The 20,000-nt window shown below is 45.3% G+C and overlaps 1 protein-coding gene across 4 annotated transcripts in view; it reads left to right on the forward strand.

Moving 5' to 3' along the window:
• spns2 (spinster homolog 2 (Drosophila)) overlaps window positions 1-18,943 on the forward strand; it is an 81,445-nt gene extending 62,502 nt beyond the window's left edge. For 3 of the 4 annotated variants that reach the window (XM_042091807.1, XM_042091808.1, XM_042091811.1), the window contains 6 exons: window positions 2,613-2,678; window positions 3,621-3,719; window positions 8,565-8,728; window positions 8,983-9,039; window positions 11,296-11,332; window positions 15,343-18,943. In XM_042091807.1, coding sequence (XP_041947741.1) covers window positions 2,613-2,678; window positions 3,621-3,719; window positions 8,565-8,728; window positions 8,983-9,039; window positions 11,296-11,332; window positions 15,343-15,354 — 435 coding nt within the window. In that variant the 3' untranslated portion in view covers window positions 15,355-18,943. The remainder of the gene's footprint in view (window positions 1-2,612; window positions 2,679-3,620; window positions 3,720-8,564; window positions 8,729-8,982; window positions 9,040-11,295; window positions 11,333-15,342) is intronic. The other variant, XM_042091810.1, reaches the window with a different exon arrangement.
• The last annotated feature ends 1,057 nt before the right edge of the window (window positions 18,944-20,000 follow it).

The following is a 20,000-nucleotide window of genomic DNA, read 5'->3' on the forward strand; positions in this document are numbered from 1 at the left end:
ATCATAATTTTAGCACTTCCATCTAATCCACAGTATTTTTTCTATAAATACAGATTAAAATATGTTCAATGTTTCTGTCTTGTAATCTTTTACGACATATGCATGTGCATACCTGTGTAATATACACATGTGCATACCTGAGTAATCTCTACAAAATGGATAGCTACATGACACTCAGCACAGCTGCAAATATATATAATGTTTTTCCAAATTGCGGAGCCCACTGTAAGGACGAGTAATAATTTGACTGATGGTATTTCACTGCGCTAGGCCACAGATTTGCCTGCAAACAATTTATTAGGCTGTCTGCCAGTGGTGACTCATAAGGGAAGCCAAGGTCAACAGTTTTATATTATTTAAAAGATAATAATGACAGTAATTTTGTTTTAAAGTATTCATTTCTTAAGAAATACTAGACATTTGATGCTGTTTATCTAATTTGTAAATGGTGCACGGTCACTTTAAGCCCATTGTGTGCCACTGTCCACACGTTCTCATAATGATCTTTTTTTACCAGCTCCGTTCAAATATAGCCTATGGCTAGTCCACAAACTTGTTTGTGCCACATGTATAGCACAATTTTAACAATGTTAAGCATGATATTAAGTTGGCACAAACAGCTTTCATTCCTTTGGAAAGAGAAGCATGTATGACATGATGCTTGCTTGACATTTTCTGTTTGCAATTAAAAGTGAATTATGAGCCTGGTAGCCAGTAGCCACCTAGCTACAGTAGCTGAGTGGAATGCGTTTCAATCGGCATATCATGTGCTTCATGTAAATAAATTATTGAATACTTCAAGACTCACCAGTTCCATTACACAAGGCAAAGACAACTCTTCATAATATTCTTGTCCACTTTCCAAATCACAGTGAGTGCAGCTATGTCATAGTGACCTGGATCTCATAGTTTATAACAGTATAGTAGGCTAGTGAGAAACGGATAAATTCACAATCTCCTCTAATCTCGTATTTTTTTGCCTCCACGATTTCTTTTTATATGTTTCTTATATTTAAAAGAAGATATCAATCATCATCAACAATGACAAGCCAGCTGGAACCTACTCGTTTTCTCTCCCTCTCGTGCGTGCTTAGATGTGTTCTCAATTAAATGCAGTAGCTTAGCATAAGTTTAAGTTGGATCTTAATGGAGAGGACTCGAAAAGTATCATCTTTATGTAACATGCTGTTGGTGCTTTTTGACAAACGTTCTCTAACAAGAGTGCAAATCAGTTTGCAGTAAAGCTACTAGTGATTGGCTAAATGTTGGTCCTTCCTCTGTCTCTTGGTGCCCTACACACAGTGCGTAACGCGTGTGGGGGTAGTGGCAGTAATCTACTGAACTGTGCTCTGGCCGCTTGTCTCCGCTATTTATTTTTTTTATTTTTTTTTAGTCGCGGGAAAGCGTCTCTGGGTTGACTGGTACACGATCAGGAAATTTAGTTTTTGATTCGAGACATGTCAAGTCATCACAAGTCAAAGAGGCAAAGTCCGAGTCAAGTCTTGAGTGAATAGTATTCAAGTCCAAGTCGAGTCGCAAGTCATGCCGAATTTTATAAAGTCAAGTCTGAAGTCATTAAAATCATGACTCGAGTCTGACTCGAGTCCAAGTCATGTGACTCGAGTCCACATGTCTGACACACACACACACACACACACACACACACACGCATACAAAACACACACACACACACACACGCATACAAAACACACACACACACACACACACAGACACTGAAGCACACAAACAGCCATAAACTCAAATACAGACACAAACAGACACTGGCTGATACACACATACACACACACACACACACACACACACACACACACATTGTGTGGTGATTAGGCATTCTGTGCCTCTCTGCTAGGGACTATTCCCCGGTCACTTCAAGCCCTCAAACTTTTGACAGCAGGCTGTGCTGCATATAAAACATAAAGCCGACACAGAGTCCAGTTTGCAGCGGATTGGTGGAATTCCAATGCAACCAAATCCTGCCAGATCCATGACACAGACCTCTGCAGGTCACACTGTTTTCCCAACCAGCTGTTCCTGGGGCTTGTTTTAGGACTTGGTTGTTGAGAGACTATGTACACATGGTAAAGTGTTGGATCATTTACGATATTCAATACATCGGCTGTAATTTGCCATTAAATATCCCTGGCTTGGAAGCCGCGTTTGCGACCACTGATGTGTGTGGGAACCTTGTTTAAGTTGGTCCATTCCCAGGAGGACACAAGTTCACGAAACACACAGAGAGACACGGCGCTCACTAGATGTCGGTCACCCTGTAAAGCATCCCACTGGTCGCCTGCAGCTCTTCATGGGTCAGAGAGGAGTACTCTCCCGAAAAACAGACCCATGCGTCCATTTAATCTGACCACATAATAACGCAGCTGCACATTTCAAAGCCGGTTTTAAATATTTTATGATGCTGTGGGAAAGAAAAAAAACATCAGGGTTTTATTCAGGGATTGTCTTTGGTTCCAGAAATACTGCCATTGCAGTCAAGTGAGAATATCAACCCTGTTGAGCTGACATTCATCCCCCTCTCTTTCGCTCCCCTTTCTTTCTCTCTCTCTCTCTCTATCTCTCTATCTCTCTCCTTACAGGTCTGCATCTTCATTGGGGAAACACTGCTCTTTTTGAACTGGGCCATTACAGCGGACATTTTAATGGTATGTATGGCAAGCCTATACTTATCTACTGTGCCTCTGGAAAGTTTTTTTTTTAATTTTTATGTTGAAACGAGTGTGCGGCCTCTAACAACACTGGCCATCTCCGCGCTGGGTTGCTTATTTGGGAACTTAGGGGAAGTGTATGACTGAGAGAGGAGCGCAGGACCAGCAGGGCGGCGCCGAGGGGCGCAATTACCCCCTTTTGATTGAGCTTAATGCATACACCACTCATGGAAAATAACATGGAAGAACAATTTTTCAGCGAAACTATGTTTTTGTGTCCGAGAGAGAGAAGGGGGGGGGGGGGGGGGGGTGGTGGGTGTTGGTGGTAAGAGAGAAACACAGGCTCGGACAGAGAGACAAGCAGAGAGAAGGACTAAGAGAATGCTAGAGAGAATGAGAGTAACATGGAGAGAAAGACAGAGAGAGAGAAACACAGAGACATAGAGAGAGTGCTAGAGAAAGAGAAATTGTTGAGAGCGATGAGCAGCAAGGAGAAAGCATTCTTGAATTAATTCAAGCTAGATTAAACTGGAGTTGCTGTGAAATGGAAAGGCCAGTCGGCCTCCCGTTGGGCACTCGGCTCGGTGGTGACGCGAGGAGACAGCCACAGAGGCACCAGCACTTACCGCCGGGTTAGAGGCAGTTCACGCGCCGCCCGCTTAACTCGAAGCGACACTGGCGGAGGGTTGTGCCACCGAGGTGTACAGGAGTTTGTATAATTGACCACTTCTGAAGTCGCCTCCGTGTCATGCCTGGTTGATTCGCCCCTTGTCACTCTTTCAGGCTGCATCTCTCTTAAGCACTCATTGTGTTTCACTCTCCTTGTCTCTACCTTATTGTATTTCTTTTTTAATTCCACCGTAAAGTTTTCTGACTCTCCTGTGTAACTCTCTCTCTCTCTCTCTCTCTCTGTCTCTCTCTCTCTCTCTCTCCACATAGTTTGTTGTCATACCGACTCGAAGAGCCACTGCGGTTTCCCTTCAGGGTTTCACATCACATCTCCTGGGGGATGCAGGAAGCCCAGCTCTCATTGGCCTGGTAAGATATTACAACTATTAATACCTCAACTTTCAAGATAGCCTTAAGCCTGAGCTTTCACTTTCCAATTGGTTTGTGGTTTTCCCGTTCATGAGAGTGTTTCCCCGAAAGCATCGCTGGGCAACCACCGCGGCGACTGTGGAGAGAGCGTGTTCAAACTGATACTCTTTCAATCATCTAGCGATGGTATTGGTAGTTGTTCAACAATGCTTTCGGGAAATGCACCACAGATCACTGTACTTTCTAATGATGGATTTTTGAATATGGTTTTGGAAATAAGCAACCACATCTTCAATGTTTGTGCTTCCACACACGCATAAAGGCCCGTTTCCTTGTTTGGCTTTCTATTTTTTGTTGTGAATGAAGTTTTGGTGTGGCGGAAAGCATGCAACAATTTCTCAAGTCCGTTTGACATAAGATGTTTTGTGCTCCTGCTTCTGCACAGCAGGGTGTTCCGCAATTAACCCGACTGAACCGGCCATATCCGCGCTGGCTCCACTCCTCTCAGCCCTGTGCCTAATTGAATCACAGGCCTGGCATTTTTATGCCGGGTCTAAAGATGATTAAAAGGCTGTTATGGTCAGCTGCCATCCCATTTGTCATAGAGGTTTTTTTATATATATTTTTTTTATTTTGTTTGAAAGGTCGAGAGACACAGGTTTGAAATACAACTTGTGCAGACAGCTCCAGCGTCTGCGACGCCAGACACATAATTCAGCTGACCAACCGCAGCAATGAAGCTCGTTAGTACCCTCGCCATCCAGCAAATGAGCGTGATTTGTTCAAATGTATCTTGCCAAACACATTCCCGACGTCCTCTGTCATCCGGAATGTTCCGTGCAGACTGATGTTCCGGACTGTTCTCATCACCAGAGCTCTCTGAGCGTTAAGGTTATTTGAGAAGGGAAATCACAACATTACAATGTCGTTTGACTACAGTGGCTATGAAGCTCCTGTCCCCCTTTATTTCCTCAAACCTACCTCAGGAGGCAGTTCCCAATCTGTGGAAGGTTCCAGGATACAGTATGCCACTTTGACTCAAGGCTGTGAGTGTGTGTGTGTGTGTGTGTGTGTGTGTGTGTGTGTGTGTGTGCTTAAAAGCTCCCGTAAGTCCCTTAAACGCTGTTATCAGACATGAGCAGTTTTCTCTCATTATTCTCATACAGTGCCTTTCATATACCCACAAACACACACACACACACACACACACACACACACACACACACACACACACACACACACACACTACTCCACCTACATGTCTGGCTACTGTAGAACATTCCACCCATTCCAAACAGGAACACCACAGACCTTTTTCCCGACGGCGTCACACCCCTCCTCAAGCTCTCCTCGCCTCTGCCACTTCTGACTCCAACCTTGGGTCCAAGCCCCACAGTAGCCATTGTTGCAGATGGAGCCTGCCACTCTCATGTGCAAACACACACACACACACACACACACACACACACACACACACACACACACACACACACACACACACACACACACACACATATATACACACACAACAACAGGGCAGCATAGCTGTACACACGGGTGGTAAGCCTGAGGTAGCGCTGAACAGTTCCAGTCTCCTCCTTATCACATAGCAGGAGTGAGTGGGGGGGGGGGTATAGTGGCTGGTTTCCTGTTCAGGCCTAAGAGTGGTGAGTCATAGTTGAGGTGAATGACAGGCCCTCGAAGCACGCCACTTGCTCTGGTCGCCTGTCTCTGTCTTTGACATTTACAAGACGTGGAGTTGTGCCGTTTTCTTAACGTTCCTGGAGGCATGGACTAGCCTTACACAGCAGCAGTACAGAGAGAGGTAGACACACAGAGCGAGAGAGAGAGAGAGAGAGAGAGAGAGAGAGAGAGAGAGAGAGAGAGAGCATTGGACTCAGAGAGACTCGCCACGGGCTCTGCGGGTGCGCTGACAGAAGGAGCCGTTGAGACTGCCATCTCAAATTAGCAATTAGCGATGAAAGAAGCAATTACCATCTCAGCAGGAGGAAACAGACAGGTAGAGTCAGAACCCAGAAGGGGAAAAGACCCTTAACAGTAACAACAGCAAAAGGAACGTAAACACCAGGAGGAACACATGCCCTGGAAGTGAGGGTGACATAATGTTGTGTTTTTTGGAGCTTTCAGCCCATCCTCAACTGGCTGGCTTGTTTTGCCTTGCAAGGCTATATAGGCTTACGTAATGCTGTACCGGCCCCAAGACTTTCCTGTTATTACCTAAGCAGGGCCTCTCTCTGCCAACAGCCGGCCTAAGCATCTCAACAGAAGCCACACATTGTGTGGGACACACTCTGTCTTCTTCATCCGAGAGACGTCACAAGGCGTCGACCACAAGGGTTCCATTCCAGGTAGTGCACAGTAGCACCCAGGCTACACATTCCACCTCGCGGAGCAGACGTTTCCAAATCGCTCAAAATGCCAGACGAGCACATTCACAGCTCCTTGTTAATAATGATAGAAGTGTCTCGTAGGGAGGCTTTTTTGTTTGTTTGTTTTGTTTACAGAGGGCATTGCGTCATCTGTGACAGGGCTCCACAGGCACGCTGGGTGTATCTCTACCCCTACTGTGTGTCCATCGCAGCCAGTGTCTTGGCCCCCGTGTGGTGGGAGGGCCCCTGATGGGGAGCTCCTGTGAGGCACTGATAAAGGGGCCCGGAGGCCAGTCACACAGGATGTCGCTCCGCTCCACGCTGCTCCGCAGTAGTAGGTCACAGCTCTGTCCAGCAGGCCTGCAGACGCACACGAATGCGTCACTGGTGATCCCGCTCTGTCATGCTGGAGGCTTTAGCGAGTCAGTGTGACAAAGGCAGTGACGTTTCCGCACACCATCGACAGGCACCCCTCACCACACACACACACACACACACACACACACACACACACACACACACACACACACACCACACACACCACACACACACACACACACACTACACACACACACACACACACACACACTACACACACACACACACTTCTCCAACTCTAGTATGCGGATCTCCCACAGGAAAACCACACCAGCTGTTCGGCACTTAGCAACCACAGGGCAGATCCGCACGGACAGGCAGGCCGGCCGGCAGGCCCCCACTCACCCACACACTCTAGTCATCCTGCGAGGAAGAAAACACCAAACCTCAAATATGAGGCTTTCGCAAAGAACTATGCCACACCCCGGGGCTACAGCACCTCCATGCCGTTTATTTATGCCCACCTTTCTCAGGTAACTTAACCTACCATGGTGGGCCGAGTTCTAGACGTCTTGAGTCACGGCTCCAAATTTCTCACGCCTCATTCTGCTAATAGCTGCCTCAGCGGAACGAGCCGCCCCACCCTGCTGCACTGGAGTGGGCTGCTGCCACTGAGGCTGGCTCTCTCAGACCACGGCCAGGGAGACAGGGCCCAGTCTTCATAAGTGGGTTTGAAATTTCAGTTCCACTTGCTTAAGCAAGGAAATGAGAGATTGTATAATGTGAAATGATGTTAATTTGGAGCCATTTGACTGGCGGGCTCTCTGGCCCTGCAGTGCCAGAACAGCAGGTATAGTATTTTTAAAGTCATCCAGAAGCCATTATGGGAGAAACGTTTCTTGCCCACAAATGTGTCATTACAATTTTAATCTCGTGTCAACTTCATTTGTGGATTTGCGATCAAGATTAATACAGCTTGAGGCAAAGTGGGTGGCTATTTAATTACCTCCAAATTGGTCAAATTACTAAAGTGCTGATATTTTTTTTGACTGATCCATGTGAAATTAAACATGTCTGTTTTTCATTTGGAGTTTTTTTATTAATTTTCCCTGCCAGCACATTGGGTTATGTGCGTGCATGTGCACACGCCATCAGCATTTATGTGTACTGTGGCACTTACACTTACAAGTCCTGGTCATTAGGGATAATCTATGCATTGCTATTAGGTTGATTTACAACATCCAAAGCTCATGACAAAAGATTTGGTGCATTAAGTCAATCCAATCAATCACTTAGGCTCCAGAGGGGACCATTTCACCTGACCATAATCTCTGGGTGAGTCAGCAGAATGGAGTTGAACCCGGGGTCACTTCCTGGTGTCCAGCAGTGGCACACAGGCATGTGCCATCGCGTTCCAAAGCACTCACAGGCATGCTGGGAAATGATTTGCCTGTGTCAGCACTTTACACAACATCCCTTAGCGGCTGTTTAATCCCCCCCCCCCCCCCCCCCCCTTTGCATATTATATACATTTTGGGGTTTGAGGGTTTGCTTCCCTAAAATATGTAGTTATGTACTATTTAAGTACTTCCACTTATGTTTCACCTGCAATGGAAATTGCTCATTTTTATTTGTTTTTATTTGATTTAAAAACTAGTTTCATATTCATTAGCTTCTTCATACCCTTTTTCTCAGCTGAATTCCATCATGTTCATTTTTGCAGTCCTACACTACTGGGAATGTGAGAAGCACTGTTTATACCAGTCCACACGTTCCTTTCTAGTTTTAAATCAATATCTTAATTTTGTTTGTTGAAACTTTCATTGATTTATTGAAATCTACCTGACATTGACTGACAGTCTCCACTGGTGGACTTCTTTGCTTTACAAAGCTCTAAGTGAGAACAACAATCAGTTAACTGCCTCAGTATGGCAGATTGATATTCACACCCATCCTGTAATTAATGAATTAAGTCATGACTACAGGAAACAGTGCCTGAGGGCAAGCAGTTGAAACTCGGGCTCCATAGATTTTTCTAGAACATGTGAAGGAGATTGAGAAAAGCAAGACTTGCTGCAGCGGGATGTGAGACCTTGCCTTCAGTGTTGATGTGTGTGTGTGTGTGTTCTCTCTGCAGATCTCCGACAGTCTACAGCAGAGCTACAAGACGTCAGTCCTCTGGCAGTTCCTGAGCCTGGGCTACGCGCTCATGCTGTGCCCCTTCGTCATCGTCCTGGGAGGGATGTTCTTCCTCGCCACAGCCCTCTTCTTCCTGGACGACCGGGAAAAGGCTGATAAACAGTAAGTACCTTGATCCCCTGTTTTCCTAAATACTATGATGGATAAAAAGAACAGTAGCAGATATATGACATGATAGGCTGATGAGTATCAGCTTTGCAGAGTTGAGGGGAGTGTGTGGATAGCACATGATTTTGATTTATTATTCTATGAATGCATTGCATTCCCTTCAATTTGAAAGTCCATTACACATTTTCCCCTCATCTATGAGGTGTTGGACGTTGCTAGTCTCTAAACACCACATCTGGTATTTTCAGATTGGAGATAGACAGAGATCAGCACAGGCCAGGGGTCAGCTCAACACCAGACATCGAGTAAGAACAGACTCTGACCATCTCTGAGGAGCCGGGGGGATTTGGCGAGCCCTCAGCCCATCAGCGGAGCCCTCTCTCCTGCTTACGCCAGCTATTCTCACTAAAGACTAACATAGTCACATGGCTCCTGACTGCTTGCTTTTCCCATTATAAGCTGCCGCCTTCAGCATATATTAACAGGCAGACAAACAGGGGTTTTTTTGCTTGCTGATGGTGCTACGAGTGCATGCCATGCCTCTGGGCTTTGTCATACTCTGCCATCTTATTGCCTTAAAAGGGTAAAACAAACACAATGCCTTGGCCATCCGTGCAATGCAGTTTTTTTTTGTTGTTTTGAAAGAGGGGGACATTATTTTATCAAGTGGACTTCCTCTGTGGCTGGCCTCCTAGAAATGACTTCCTTCCTGTTCGAAGCGGGCATTCAGTGGCAGACAAGTGTTCACTGAGAAGGGTTTTCCCCTGCAGACCTTACGTTGTTGCTACACGTTGCACGAATTTCTCACCGTTTCCCAGGGTTCCCAGTGGGGAGCCGCGTAAGTAGCGGCCAGGACAGAAGGATGACCCAGTCATCACGGTGGAATTTGGCTCACAGGAAGTGCTATCTGATCACAATGCACATCTCTGGCCCAGTCAGCTGAGAAGCATTGATTTGAAATGGCTATGCTGATGACCAGATACTCCATTCACTCAAAGAATCAATTTGGCTTGGACCGTTCAGATAGTTTTCATTGGCTGAGCTACAACAGGCATTTGTATATTTGTATGTTAAACTTTGAAAGAAATGGGAAGGTCACAGCAGTGCTTCTTGCCTGTTATACACAAGTGTTGAGATGTTAGAAATGTAAGTTGTAAAATAGTAGATTTCACCACACTGATTATTTCTTCTTTCAAAACAGTGATACTGTTTTGTTTGTCTCCCAAAATACATCAAAAAGTCAATCCTGTGGTTTATGTCAGACCACAGAGTGATGTGTGTGGGTTGCTGGTGTTTGTGCAGCTAAACCACAATCCCTTCTCAAGCGCACACTCAACAACAGATAACACCTCAGGAATGAGCATAGCAAGGCAGAACCTCAAAAATGGGTGTACTTTTTTACGGATTTGCTATATAGTTTGTGAAATATGGATGTGAAACGGAGTTTGTTATTCATATCTCTGTACTTTCAGCTCTTTGAACACCACACATGCTTGATGCTTGAAACGCAACACCAAAAACTGTTTTCTCAAATGAGCTGAATGTCTGAAAAAGCCTGAATAATGAACAGTGAACCTAATGATCCAAACACGCAAAGAGTCAAACCGCAGCTTCACTGCCCTTTCTCAGCGTATTCCACACGAAAAGAACTCCAATTTCTCCTCCTTCTTTTCTCTCGCTTCGTTTTTTTTAAACAACGGTTCCTTCACGCTCCAATATTGCTCCAGCATGCTAACAAACGTGGCGCTGTCCTTAGACATCCCGCTCTATTTATACGACCCAAGGAGCAGAAGAGCTCTCCAGCCAAGCGTTTGCTGTCTATTTGCGGCACTCTTGCCGGGGCTCCATTACTTCCAGGTTGTTAGCGCTCCCTTTTTTTAAGTGCGGCGACGCTATTTATAGTGGCCCCGGATAGGCACACTGATGCCCCCCCCCCCCACCCCCCATCCCCCTCAGTCCTTTATCACGTGCATGAGATCTCATTTGTTTCATCTGCTGTCATTGCCCTGGCATCACTGGGCATGATGCCTGAAGGTGTTTCCCCCCCCATCCCCCATCACCATCACCACCACTACAGTTTGTTTCATGAATATGGCCATGGATGAGGGAGCATGCCCAAGTCACTAGTCCAGTGGCAGGGCTGCGGGCGAGGCGAACGGATTGGCATGAAGCGCGCTGAAGTGTTGGTGCCGATGAGGCAGCGCAGGAACAGAGGAGGATGGACAGATAGAGAGAGAGAGAGAGAGAGAGAGAGAGAGAAGGATGAGGGGATTAGGAAAAGAGAGAGAGTGGAGGAGAGGGAGAGGGGGTAGTAGTAAATGCAAGGCTGCTTCTTCACTGAGCCCTGTCTAAGTATGAAACCCATCAGGTTTAGGCCCCACACAGACACTGTAAGTCCCCCCATTCCCTGCGGAGCTCCACTACGGCTCCTGTTCAGAGACCCTTGCTGTAGTAGCCCCTTCAGCACTCCATAGCCATGTGAGCCATAGAACTGTGCTTGACCAGACTTCACTGTACTCTGCTCTGTCTAATTGTCTGTCATTCTCTCCTTTTCTCTGCAGTATAAGCCAGCTTACCAGGCCACCCTCCTCAGTGAAGGTAAGCACCAGGCCCTCTGTGTCTGTTTCTGAGAGTCGCTTTGCTGCCAGACTTTTGAGTGTGTGCTGCCCAGGGGTCATTAGGAAGTCATCCAGCGGAGTCTCACTCCTAAAGCAGGATTATTCTGTTGGCCCACATCGACAGCTTACTTAAAGCTAAAATCTTCAAACTGGAAATCATAGCGAGGCATGTCATTTGGAACTTACATGTAACAGAATACAAGAACAGAGTGTTTTTCAAAGATAAAATATGTCTTTAATGTACTAAAAATAATAGTAGCTGAAATATGTGAATAATTTACTTAATGAGTGTTTTGAAAGCTGAAGAACTTTCCTCAAACAACTGTTCCTAATAGGAATCTCTCAGATCTTCTCATTTGTAGACAAGAAGTTTTTCTGATAAGAAGTTCTTTCAAGTTTGAATGACATTAGTGACTATCCTGACTCAGGGCCAGTGTGAGTGCTACTGTAGCAGGGTTGATGCCGATGTCCCCTGAGGTCTCCAGCCGGGTGGAGCTGGACGCTGGAGAGGTGCATTCCTGGCCGGCCTGCGCTGTAATATCTTGGCATCCTGTCAAGGCCGCGCTGCCCTTCCTCTCTCTTCCCCTTCCCCTCCTTATCACCCGCCGCCACTCGCCGCATGGGGCCCCCCAGGGCAATTACCGGTGTGTGCCCCTAGTCTCAAGACCAAGAGGGGTGGGGGGGGGGGGGGGGGGGGAGAAAAACGAGGATGGAGAGAGGGAAGGAGAGGGAGAGAGAGAGAGAGAGAGAGACAAATGGGCCTAGTACTCAGGAAACGGGTCTCACCTCACCAGCTCCTTGGCCGGCCGAGACAATGGAGGCCCGCGAGTGTCACACGGCACATAATAACAAGATTGCGGCCCAGCCAGACTGATTGCGAGGGGCACGAATTGGCCCTTTCATGTTATTGTGCCTTCGCTGTGGAAGGTTATCGCATTGTGACACGGGGGCAGGAGATTACACGCCCAGCCTCCTGTTGCCGTTTGTGTCCAAGGCTGGCGTGGAGCCCTGCTGTGGAGACATGTGCCAGGGGCTCTGACCATTTCACATCTTTCTCCGATACCCTTCAGCAGTGATCTACTGTGAGAGATTTGTTTGCCTGAATGGAGAAGTATGTGTTAAGAATGATGTCATTCGCCCTGGGGGTATGGTCAACACCCCCTTGGTGGACAGCAGGATGAGAAAAAGCAAGAGGCCCCTGAAACTGTAAACTGTTAGACAAGATCTGCATTTCTGAGATTTTTACATCTCTGTGGCTCCATAAAAGAAGGCTAATCTTATTTAAGAGGCAAAAACTAACATATTCATTCTGTGAGAAATAAATTCAGCCTCGATTGTGAAAAAGGCGATCGTAAAACTGGTGCACTGCTATGACTATGAACTCATAACTCTGCAGCCTTCCAAACTGCCTCTCCCTGCTTTAAAAATCAACAGAGGAAGTTAAAATGGGGGGATCAATGGCTGTCTCCTCGCGAATGATTATTAGCCAGGCCTTGGGGCCGGATCATTTGAGTCTAAACGTATTAGGCAAATGCTTGATATGTGTGGCCCCCTGCAGCAGAATGGATGTATACACAGATCAATGCAGTCCATAGGGTCATGGCTTGTGAAGGAGACAATGTTACGTAACTAATGACCGTCCTTCGGCGAGGAGCCATCACGAGGGAAGGCTTTAATGTGGAAGCCATGCGAAGGGGAATGTGAGGGGTAGGGTGGTCGCCTTTGTGGACGGGACACCATTAGGTTACATTAAGCCTCGTGGCGATGCGGATGAGTTGTGGCAGAAGTGTACTGTGGATGCCCTAACACAGATGGACTGAACAGAGAGGGAAGAGAGAGAGAGAGTAAAAAAGAGAGGGAGAAAGAGAGAGAGAGAGAGAGAGAGAGTAAAGGATAGAGAAAGATGGGCAGAAAGAGAGAGAGATAGAGAGATAGAGAGAGAGAGAGAGAGAGAGAGAGAGAGAGAGATGGTTGTTTCATACAGAGGGCATCTTAATCACTTAAGCCATAATGCACCATCAACCATTAATCTTTGGTGATGCAATCCTCAATGGGTATCAGATAAGCTGGGATCCAATGAAGTGCCTCCAAAGAGTAGTGTGTCCCTAACCACAGACTCACACTGCTCTTATTCACACTTGTGCTGCTCACAAGCTGGGACATGAATGCAGATGACAGCTATGGCAGTATTTATTCAGATTTTCTGTCATGGGGACTTTAAAGGTTCAGCATTCAGTAGGGCAGCAGAGCGCTTGTGTATGAATTTAGGATATTATTTACAAACTGTAAGGAATGAACCAAAGGCTGCAACCACAAAATGGAGCCTTTCAATTAGTGCATTAGCGTCTAACAGAGTGGACTACCCTACAAGGAGGACATACATCTCTGTCTGTCTATCGGTATATATCGGTATATTTTATTAGGATCAGGCCGCAGTGATCCTCAGCACCTTCCATTGATCCACATTGCCACTCAGGGAGTTAATCCCATCAGTGTAGCTAAAAATACCCCAGCGTCCACACCAGCAGCTAGCGTCCACACCAGCAGCTAGCGTCCACAGCGGAGGGTTTTTGCATTGCATTGCATAGCAGTGGTTGCATCCCCATGAAGGGTTCCAAGGCCAGGCCTTCATTCCACTGTCTGGTCTGGCGACTGGCCATTCTGTCTTCAGCTCTAAAACACGGGTCACTTGCGTCACTGGGCCCTCAGAAGTGTCCTTGCTGGTGCGCGTTGTGGTGTGGTGGTGAGCAGAGCTAGAGAGCGTGGCGGGCCCACGACCACAGAGGGTCAGTGGGCAGTGCTTGGCAGGGCAGGGGAGAGGGAGGCCAGAGGATGTGGGCAGGCCAGTGCTGCGTTGCTCTCCCATGTCCATCTGGCACTGCTAAGACAGCTATACACACACAAGACATTTCCAACACGCACAGGTCAGCTGTAGCCTTAGGGTTATTTTTTTGTATACTCATTGTTCTCTCTCTCCCTCTGTTTATATATTGTGTATGTGTGTGTGTGTGTGTGTGTGTGTGTGTGTGTGTGTGTGTGTGTGTTTGCATTCAGATGCTTGAAAAGCTAGACTGATTAATAATCATACAATTTGGCCTAACACATTGTAAAGGAGCTTATGCATATTAATATCTACACTACAAGGGCAATAACATGGTTTAAAATATTCCCAACAAATATAAATGGCCTGTAATCTAAAATATGATGTTGTGATTCATCACTAACCAGGGGGATTTGTGGATCCTCTGGTGAAACTGCCCTCTAGAGTGACTCAATAGCTTTTGGGAGACAAAGAGAAAATTATTGTTCAAATTCTGTAATCCAGCATGAAAGCCAATTACAGAGCTACTACTGTACATTCAACCTACCCAATGGGACATTTCTCTTTGCGTGTGTGTGTGTGTATGTGTGTGTGTGTGTGTGTGCGCGCGTGTGCCTGTGCGCATGCTTGTTTGTGTCTCTTTGTCAAGACTAAACAAAAGGGAAAACGACAAACAAACAGTCAGGCCCGGCGCAGTAATCCCATCCCATTGTAGTCTCTCACATCCACAGCGGACTAATAGCACAGTAATCAGGAATAATACTAGCAAATATTTCTTCTTAGAGATAATTGAATAACTTAGGAAAAACTAAATTAGCTGCCGCAAACAAAGACAAGCTCATTTTGAGCATCACAGTGGTGGATCAGTCCTAAACACTGTGGTTTTTTCCCTAAAGATGTCAATCAGGTTGTTAGTGTCTGTCTGTGTCGTAGGGCGTTGTAGTAATGGAGAATCGGAGGCTTGTTTATGCGTCGGAGGGGTCCCCACGGCCGTGTTGTTCTCAGGACAGTCCGTGGGGAGAACGAGACAGATGGCAGCAAGTGGCGTGCCGTGGTAATTACATGAGAATGTCCTGGAGGGAAGTCAAACTCACCCCTCCACCCCCACCTGAAACCGCTAACCACCCTGTCTGTTTGTGCCATGTCTTGTCCATCTGTGCCCATCACAGGTCAACAAGTGAGGGAGGTCAGAGCTTGGAGGCTGCGCGTGGTGACCAGATAAAGGAAGGACGGAGAGAGGGGACAAATGAAGCTACTCACCCACTGGACGTCCGAGACCATCATATGCCGATCAGCTCTTTATCACCGAAGCAAATGTCACCTCGACACCTCCTTGCTCTCATGCTTTATCTACTTCACTTTCTCTCTCTCTCTCTCTCTTTCTCTCTCTCTCTCTCTCTAGCCTCTGTTTCTTGGAGGCTTCTTGTAACTGGAGCCACAGCATGGACACCTCACATTGCGGGCACTGCCTCGTGCCTGAGACTGTGCCATGTTGTTTTTTATTATTTTTTTTATTTTATTTTTTGGAAAAAAAGGATTTTTAAAAATGCCAGCCTAACCAGCAGCTGGTGATGCCTCCCATGCTGATGTGGCAGAAATGGGGAGGGGGGCATGGAGCCAAACCTGGCGCCCGTGTGGATGAGCCCGTGTTAGTGCCATACTACTGAAGAAGTACAGAGGAGGAGGAGGCGCAGTGTCTGTCACAATGCCTGTCAATCTGCACCAAGTGCCATGTCATTACATTCCCTCACAGAGCCTAGTCACTGTCCCCCCCCCCTCAACCCTACCCCAAAAGCTACAAGGTGTTTAAATACCACCCCCCCACCCCACCACCACCACCACCACCACCACTACAACATACACACAAAGGACAGAAGGAATACTGGAAAGCAAAGTGGCAAACAAATACACACTCATGGAGTCAGTGAAGTGTCACCCTCACTGCTGAAAGACTGGAATGGCAGCCTTAAGAGATATACAGCCCCATTGTGTTACTTTTAATCTTTTACCTTTTTTTCTTGTCTTTACTTTGTAATATCAGCACTTATTCCCAAATGCAGTGCCAGCTACATTACAAACAAACATGATTTTTTGGAAACTTGAGGTCCAAACCTATGATTGTTTCAAAGGATTGGTCAAGAGAGGAGTGTAGCCTAGTCATGAGAAGACCGTGAAGATCGGCCTGTGTTATGTTTTTGTATAACTAAAAAAAAAAAACGTTTGACATTTTTTGAAAGAAAAAAAAAATGTCTGTGTAGTAAGGCCTCACCGTGCACAGGTGCCTCAGCTCCAGTGCTCAGCGACCGGAGGAGGAATTTTAACAAGTAAACAAAGCTGACGCTCCGGCGTCTCTTTTTCATGTAGAGATTCCTTACAGTTAGTTGGCTTTGAAATGTCCCGGAAGCCACCCACTGAGAGAATGGCAGCCTCAATAAGCCGGGTTAGAAATGCGCTGTTTGAGTCTCTGAGAATAGCAGTCTTTGTGCAAAGCTTTTTACTCTGTCTATCTGTGCAGTTGTAGATATCTAATTTCTCAAAAAGACAGACAAAGAGAGATTAAAAGGAATAGAAGTGTCTTTCAATGATGAAGTTAATTAAAGGCAGACATTTATCCCCGGGAAGAGGTCATTTTACACACCGTGTCAAGCTCCGATAAGATGTTCTGGTCAAGTGACTTGACTGGACAGGAGGCATTCCATATGTGCTGATGATTAGCAACACAGCAACGTTTTTACTGCTTTCTCCGTTTAACAGACCTAACCTGTGGTCAGCTCATGTGCTGCTTGAGAACAATAGACTATTGGGTTGAAATCTTGTGGAATAGTAATGTTTGTTGACGGAGCCAAAGAAACAACAAAAGTGAGCGCCTTGTTTAATGAACTGTTGCGGGGGAAAGCAATATCATACTGAAGGTTGTTCTCTTTCTAGTGAATATCAATATGTGTGTTATTTGGCTTCCAGTCTCAGTCTTATGACATGCTGATATTCAGGATAATATCACTTCCTGATATGACGTCCAGCTCAATTATGAGGTGCTAAGAATTCTGTGAGTTAACGTCAAAAGTAAAGCTGAGTTTGGCTTGCATGGACACTGATATATGCTCTCAGATTTTAAATATGTTAGTTATTGACAAAGCCCCAATATTATGTCATAGGAGAAAGCACTTTGCTTTAGTAGGAGGAAGATTGAACCGCTTTTTTACATATAATATATATTGTATGCATAAGGGAAAATATTTTCCTTCCATGGTAGCCTCCATCCTAAATGTTTTGATTTGATCTGTTTTGCAAAATGTGCAATATACAAAAAAAATGGATGAAGATGGCAATAATCAAAGTATTTTCCCATGCTCAGTGATTTTGTTCAGGCATCGATATATATAGACCATTTGCTAGGTGCGTTCAAATATTTTCTTATTGAAAGATTAAATTATTTCTTATTTTAATCTTTTAATTCTTATTAAAATATTAAATGTAACCTTAGTGTTTCCCCCTATGTCCTAATGCTGAGGAGCACCTTGAAGAGAAATTGGAAATAAGTGTCAAGTTAGTTGGGGGGGGGGAGGGAGGGCTCTGTACAGGAGGGGGGGTGGATGCTCTGACCCTGCAGGTGTGGTGTTTGTGTGTATGGGGGGAGGGGGGAGGGGGGGGGGTCTGCACTTCTTTCCATTGTATCTCGGCTTTTCTCACTGAGCGTGAGGAGTGAACTGAATGTGACGCTGACAACTCCTATGTGTTTACACATACAACATTATCTTAATTAAGCTTCTTTTCATCATTCTTTCAGGATGTCTTTTTGTTATTGAGTTATTGTATATGAGTTTTATATCTAAATGCTATAAAGATAAACAAATATATTATGCAGCAGTTTTAATATATTGTAAACAACAGCTTGGATGCAATGTATTTATTATTTTCTTTATTTGTTTTGGTAAGGAAGAATATTGAAGATTTTCTTTTGCTCCTGACTTTAATAACTCTGTTTTTAAATCCATTTTATTTACACTGTGATCATGGGGGTTGGGTCTATGCGTAAGAGTGAAGGTTTAAACATATATTTACATGCGCTAACAAAGCCGCTGGCTTTTCAGATCATCGTGCTGGTTTGATTTCAGTTTTTCAGCTTTGAAGTGCATTCTTTGTTTTAGACCAATGAACTTGTTTATTTATTTTGCACAGTTGGCAGTCAGCATAGAGTATGTTATTCAGGTTTTTATTTTAATTTTTTTTGATTGAATAGTTGAACACTGGCAAGCTTTCTCATGCAGCACATTTAGCCAAAGGCTCTGTTTTTTGTCTGAAGCTGAAAAATGATGTGCTAATCACCATCACCATGTATTCTTTATTTAAAGGGTTATATCTAAAGAATTAGCATCATGGAGTAGAATAAATGGGAAACAAAGAAGGTTAAAAAATGGCAAACACACATTTGACTGATTACCATCACTTGTGATGGGGATTTTTTCTTGCCTTTGTTTTTTAAATGGAAGGATACCATCCGAATGGGTCACAGGAGTGATGTGATATTTTGAGAATATGCTTTTTCTTGTCATACAAGAACAATGTATAAAGGACCTTATTTCTGATATTGAGCAGAAACTAGAGGTTATTCTATTTTTAGAGCAAGTGTGATAAACAAAGGGAATTAAAATCATGAATAAAAACAGAGCAAAATATTGTTTAGGAATAAACTGTGACACTCCTGCTCGGAGTGAAACTGAAATGTACACCTATATGTAAAAGAACAAATAAACTTATTTAATCAAAGCATTGAATTGTGTCAGTTTTAAGTTTTGTCTGGTTATCTGTGTCATAATTTATTATTTGTTATTAGCTACAAAATGGAACACGTCCTGTCTTTCTCTCTTTCTCATACGTGCTCTGGGGCAGTCGTGGCCTACTGGTTAGCGCTTCGGACTTGTGACCGGAGGGTTGCTGGTTCGAACCCCGACCAGTAGGCACAGCTGAAGTGCCCTTTAGCAAGGCACCTAACACCTCACTGCTCCCGAGTGCCGCTGTTGTTGCAGGCAGCTCACTGCGCCGGGATTAGTGTGTGCTTCACCTCACTGTGTGTTTCACTAATTCATGGATTGGGATAAATGCAGAGACCAAATTTCCCTCACGGGATTAAAAGAGTATATATACTTATATATATATATATACACACAGAGAAACACACACACATACACAAAAAGGGGGGAATCAAAAAACATATACCGTATGCCCCCCCCCCCCCAGCCTTTGCTACATAAGACCAGCACACAAGCCCTTTTCAAGTGTACAGACAAGAGTGAACACAAAATATTTGCTTTGTGAGGACCCTGTATTAAGTCCTCAAACTTGACTACGGAAGAGGCCACAGGAGAAAATAAACTTCCCTAATGTTCACCCCATCAAGCAGGTCCCGCTGACAGGGAGCCGTTTCAGTCCAGGCCAGCACAGAGCACAAACAGCTCACTACTGCACCTATTGGGTCTGGTCAGATGAGGCACGCCCTTCCTGAATGGTGTGCACTGGCCTCCGAGCGGACACTCCCTTTTGAAAGGTTCTTGTGTCAGAGGCAGAATAAAAGCTGGGATCCCTCAGAGTAAAGCACACAAAGAAACGTCTTGTCGTTAAAATACAGTGTTATTATACACACACAGCAACTGTAGGAGCTGCTGATGAAAAATAACAGAGATGAATAATTAAGTCTGCTGAAACCTGCTCCAGTGGCTCTCTCCCCTCTACCTTACTGTGGTCTACATTTACATACCACTGTATGCAGTCTCTCTCTCTCTCTCTCTCTCTCTCTCTCTTTCTCTCTCTCTTTCTCTTTCTCTCTCTC

Source organism: Alosa sapidissima, chromosome 5 (genome assembly GCF_018492685.1).
Source record: "Alosa sapidissima isolate fAloSap1 chromosome 5, fAloSap1.pri, whole genome shotgun sequence".
In the NCBI taxonomy this organism is placed as follows: Eukaryota; Metazoa; Chordata; class Actinopteri; order Clupeiformes; family Clupeidae; genus Alosa; species Alosa sapidissima.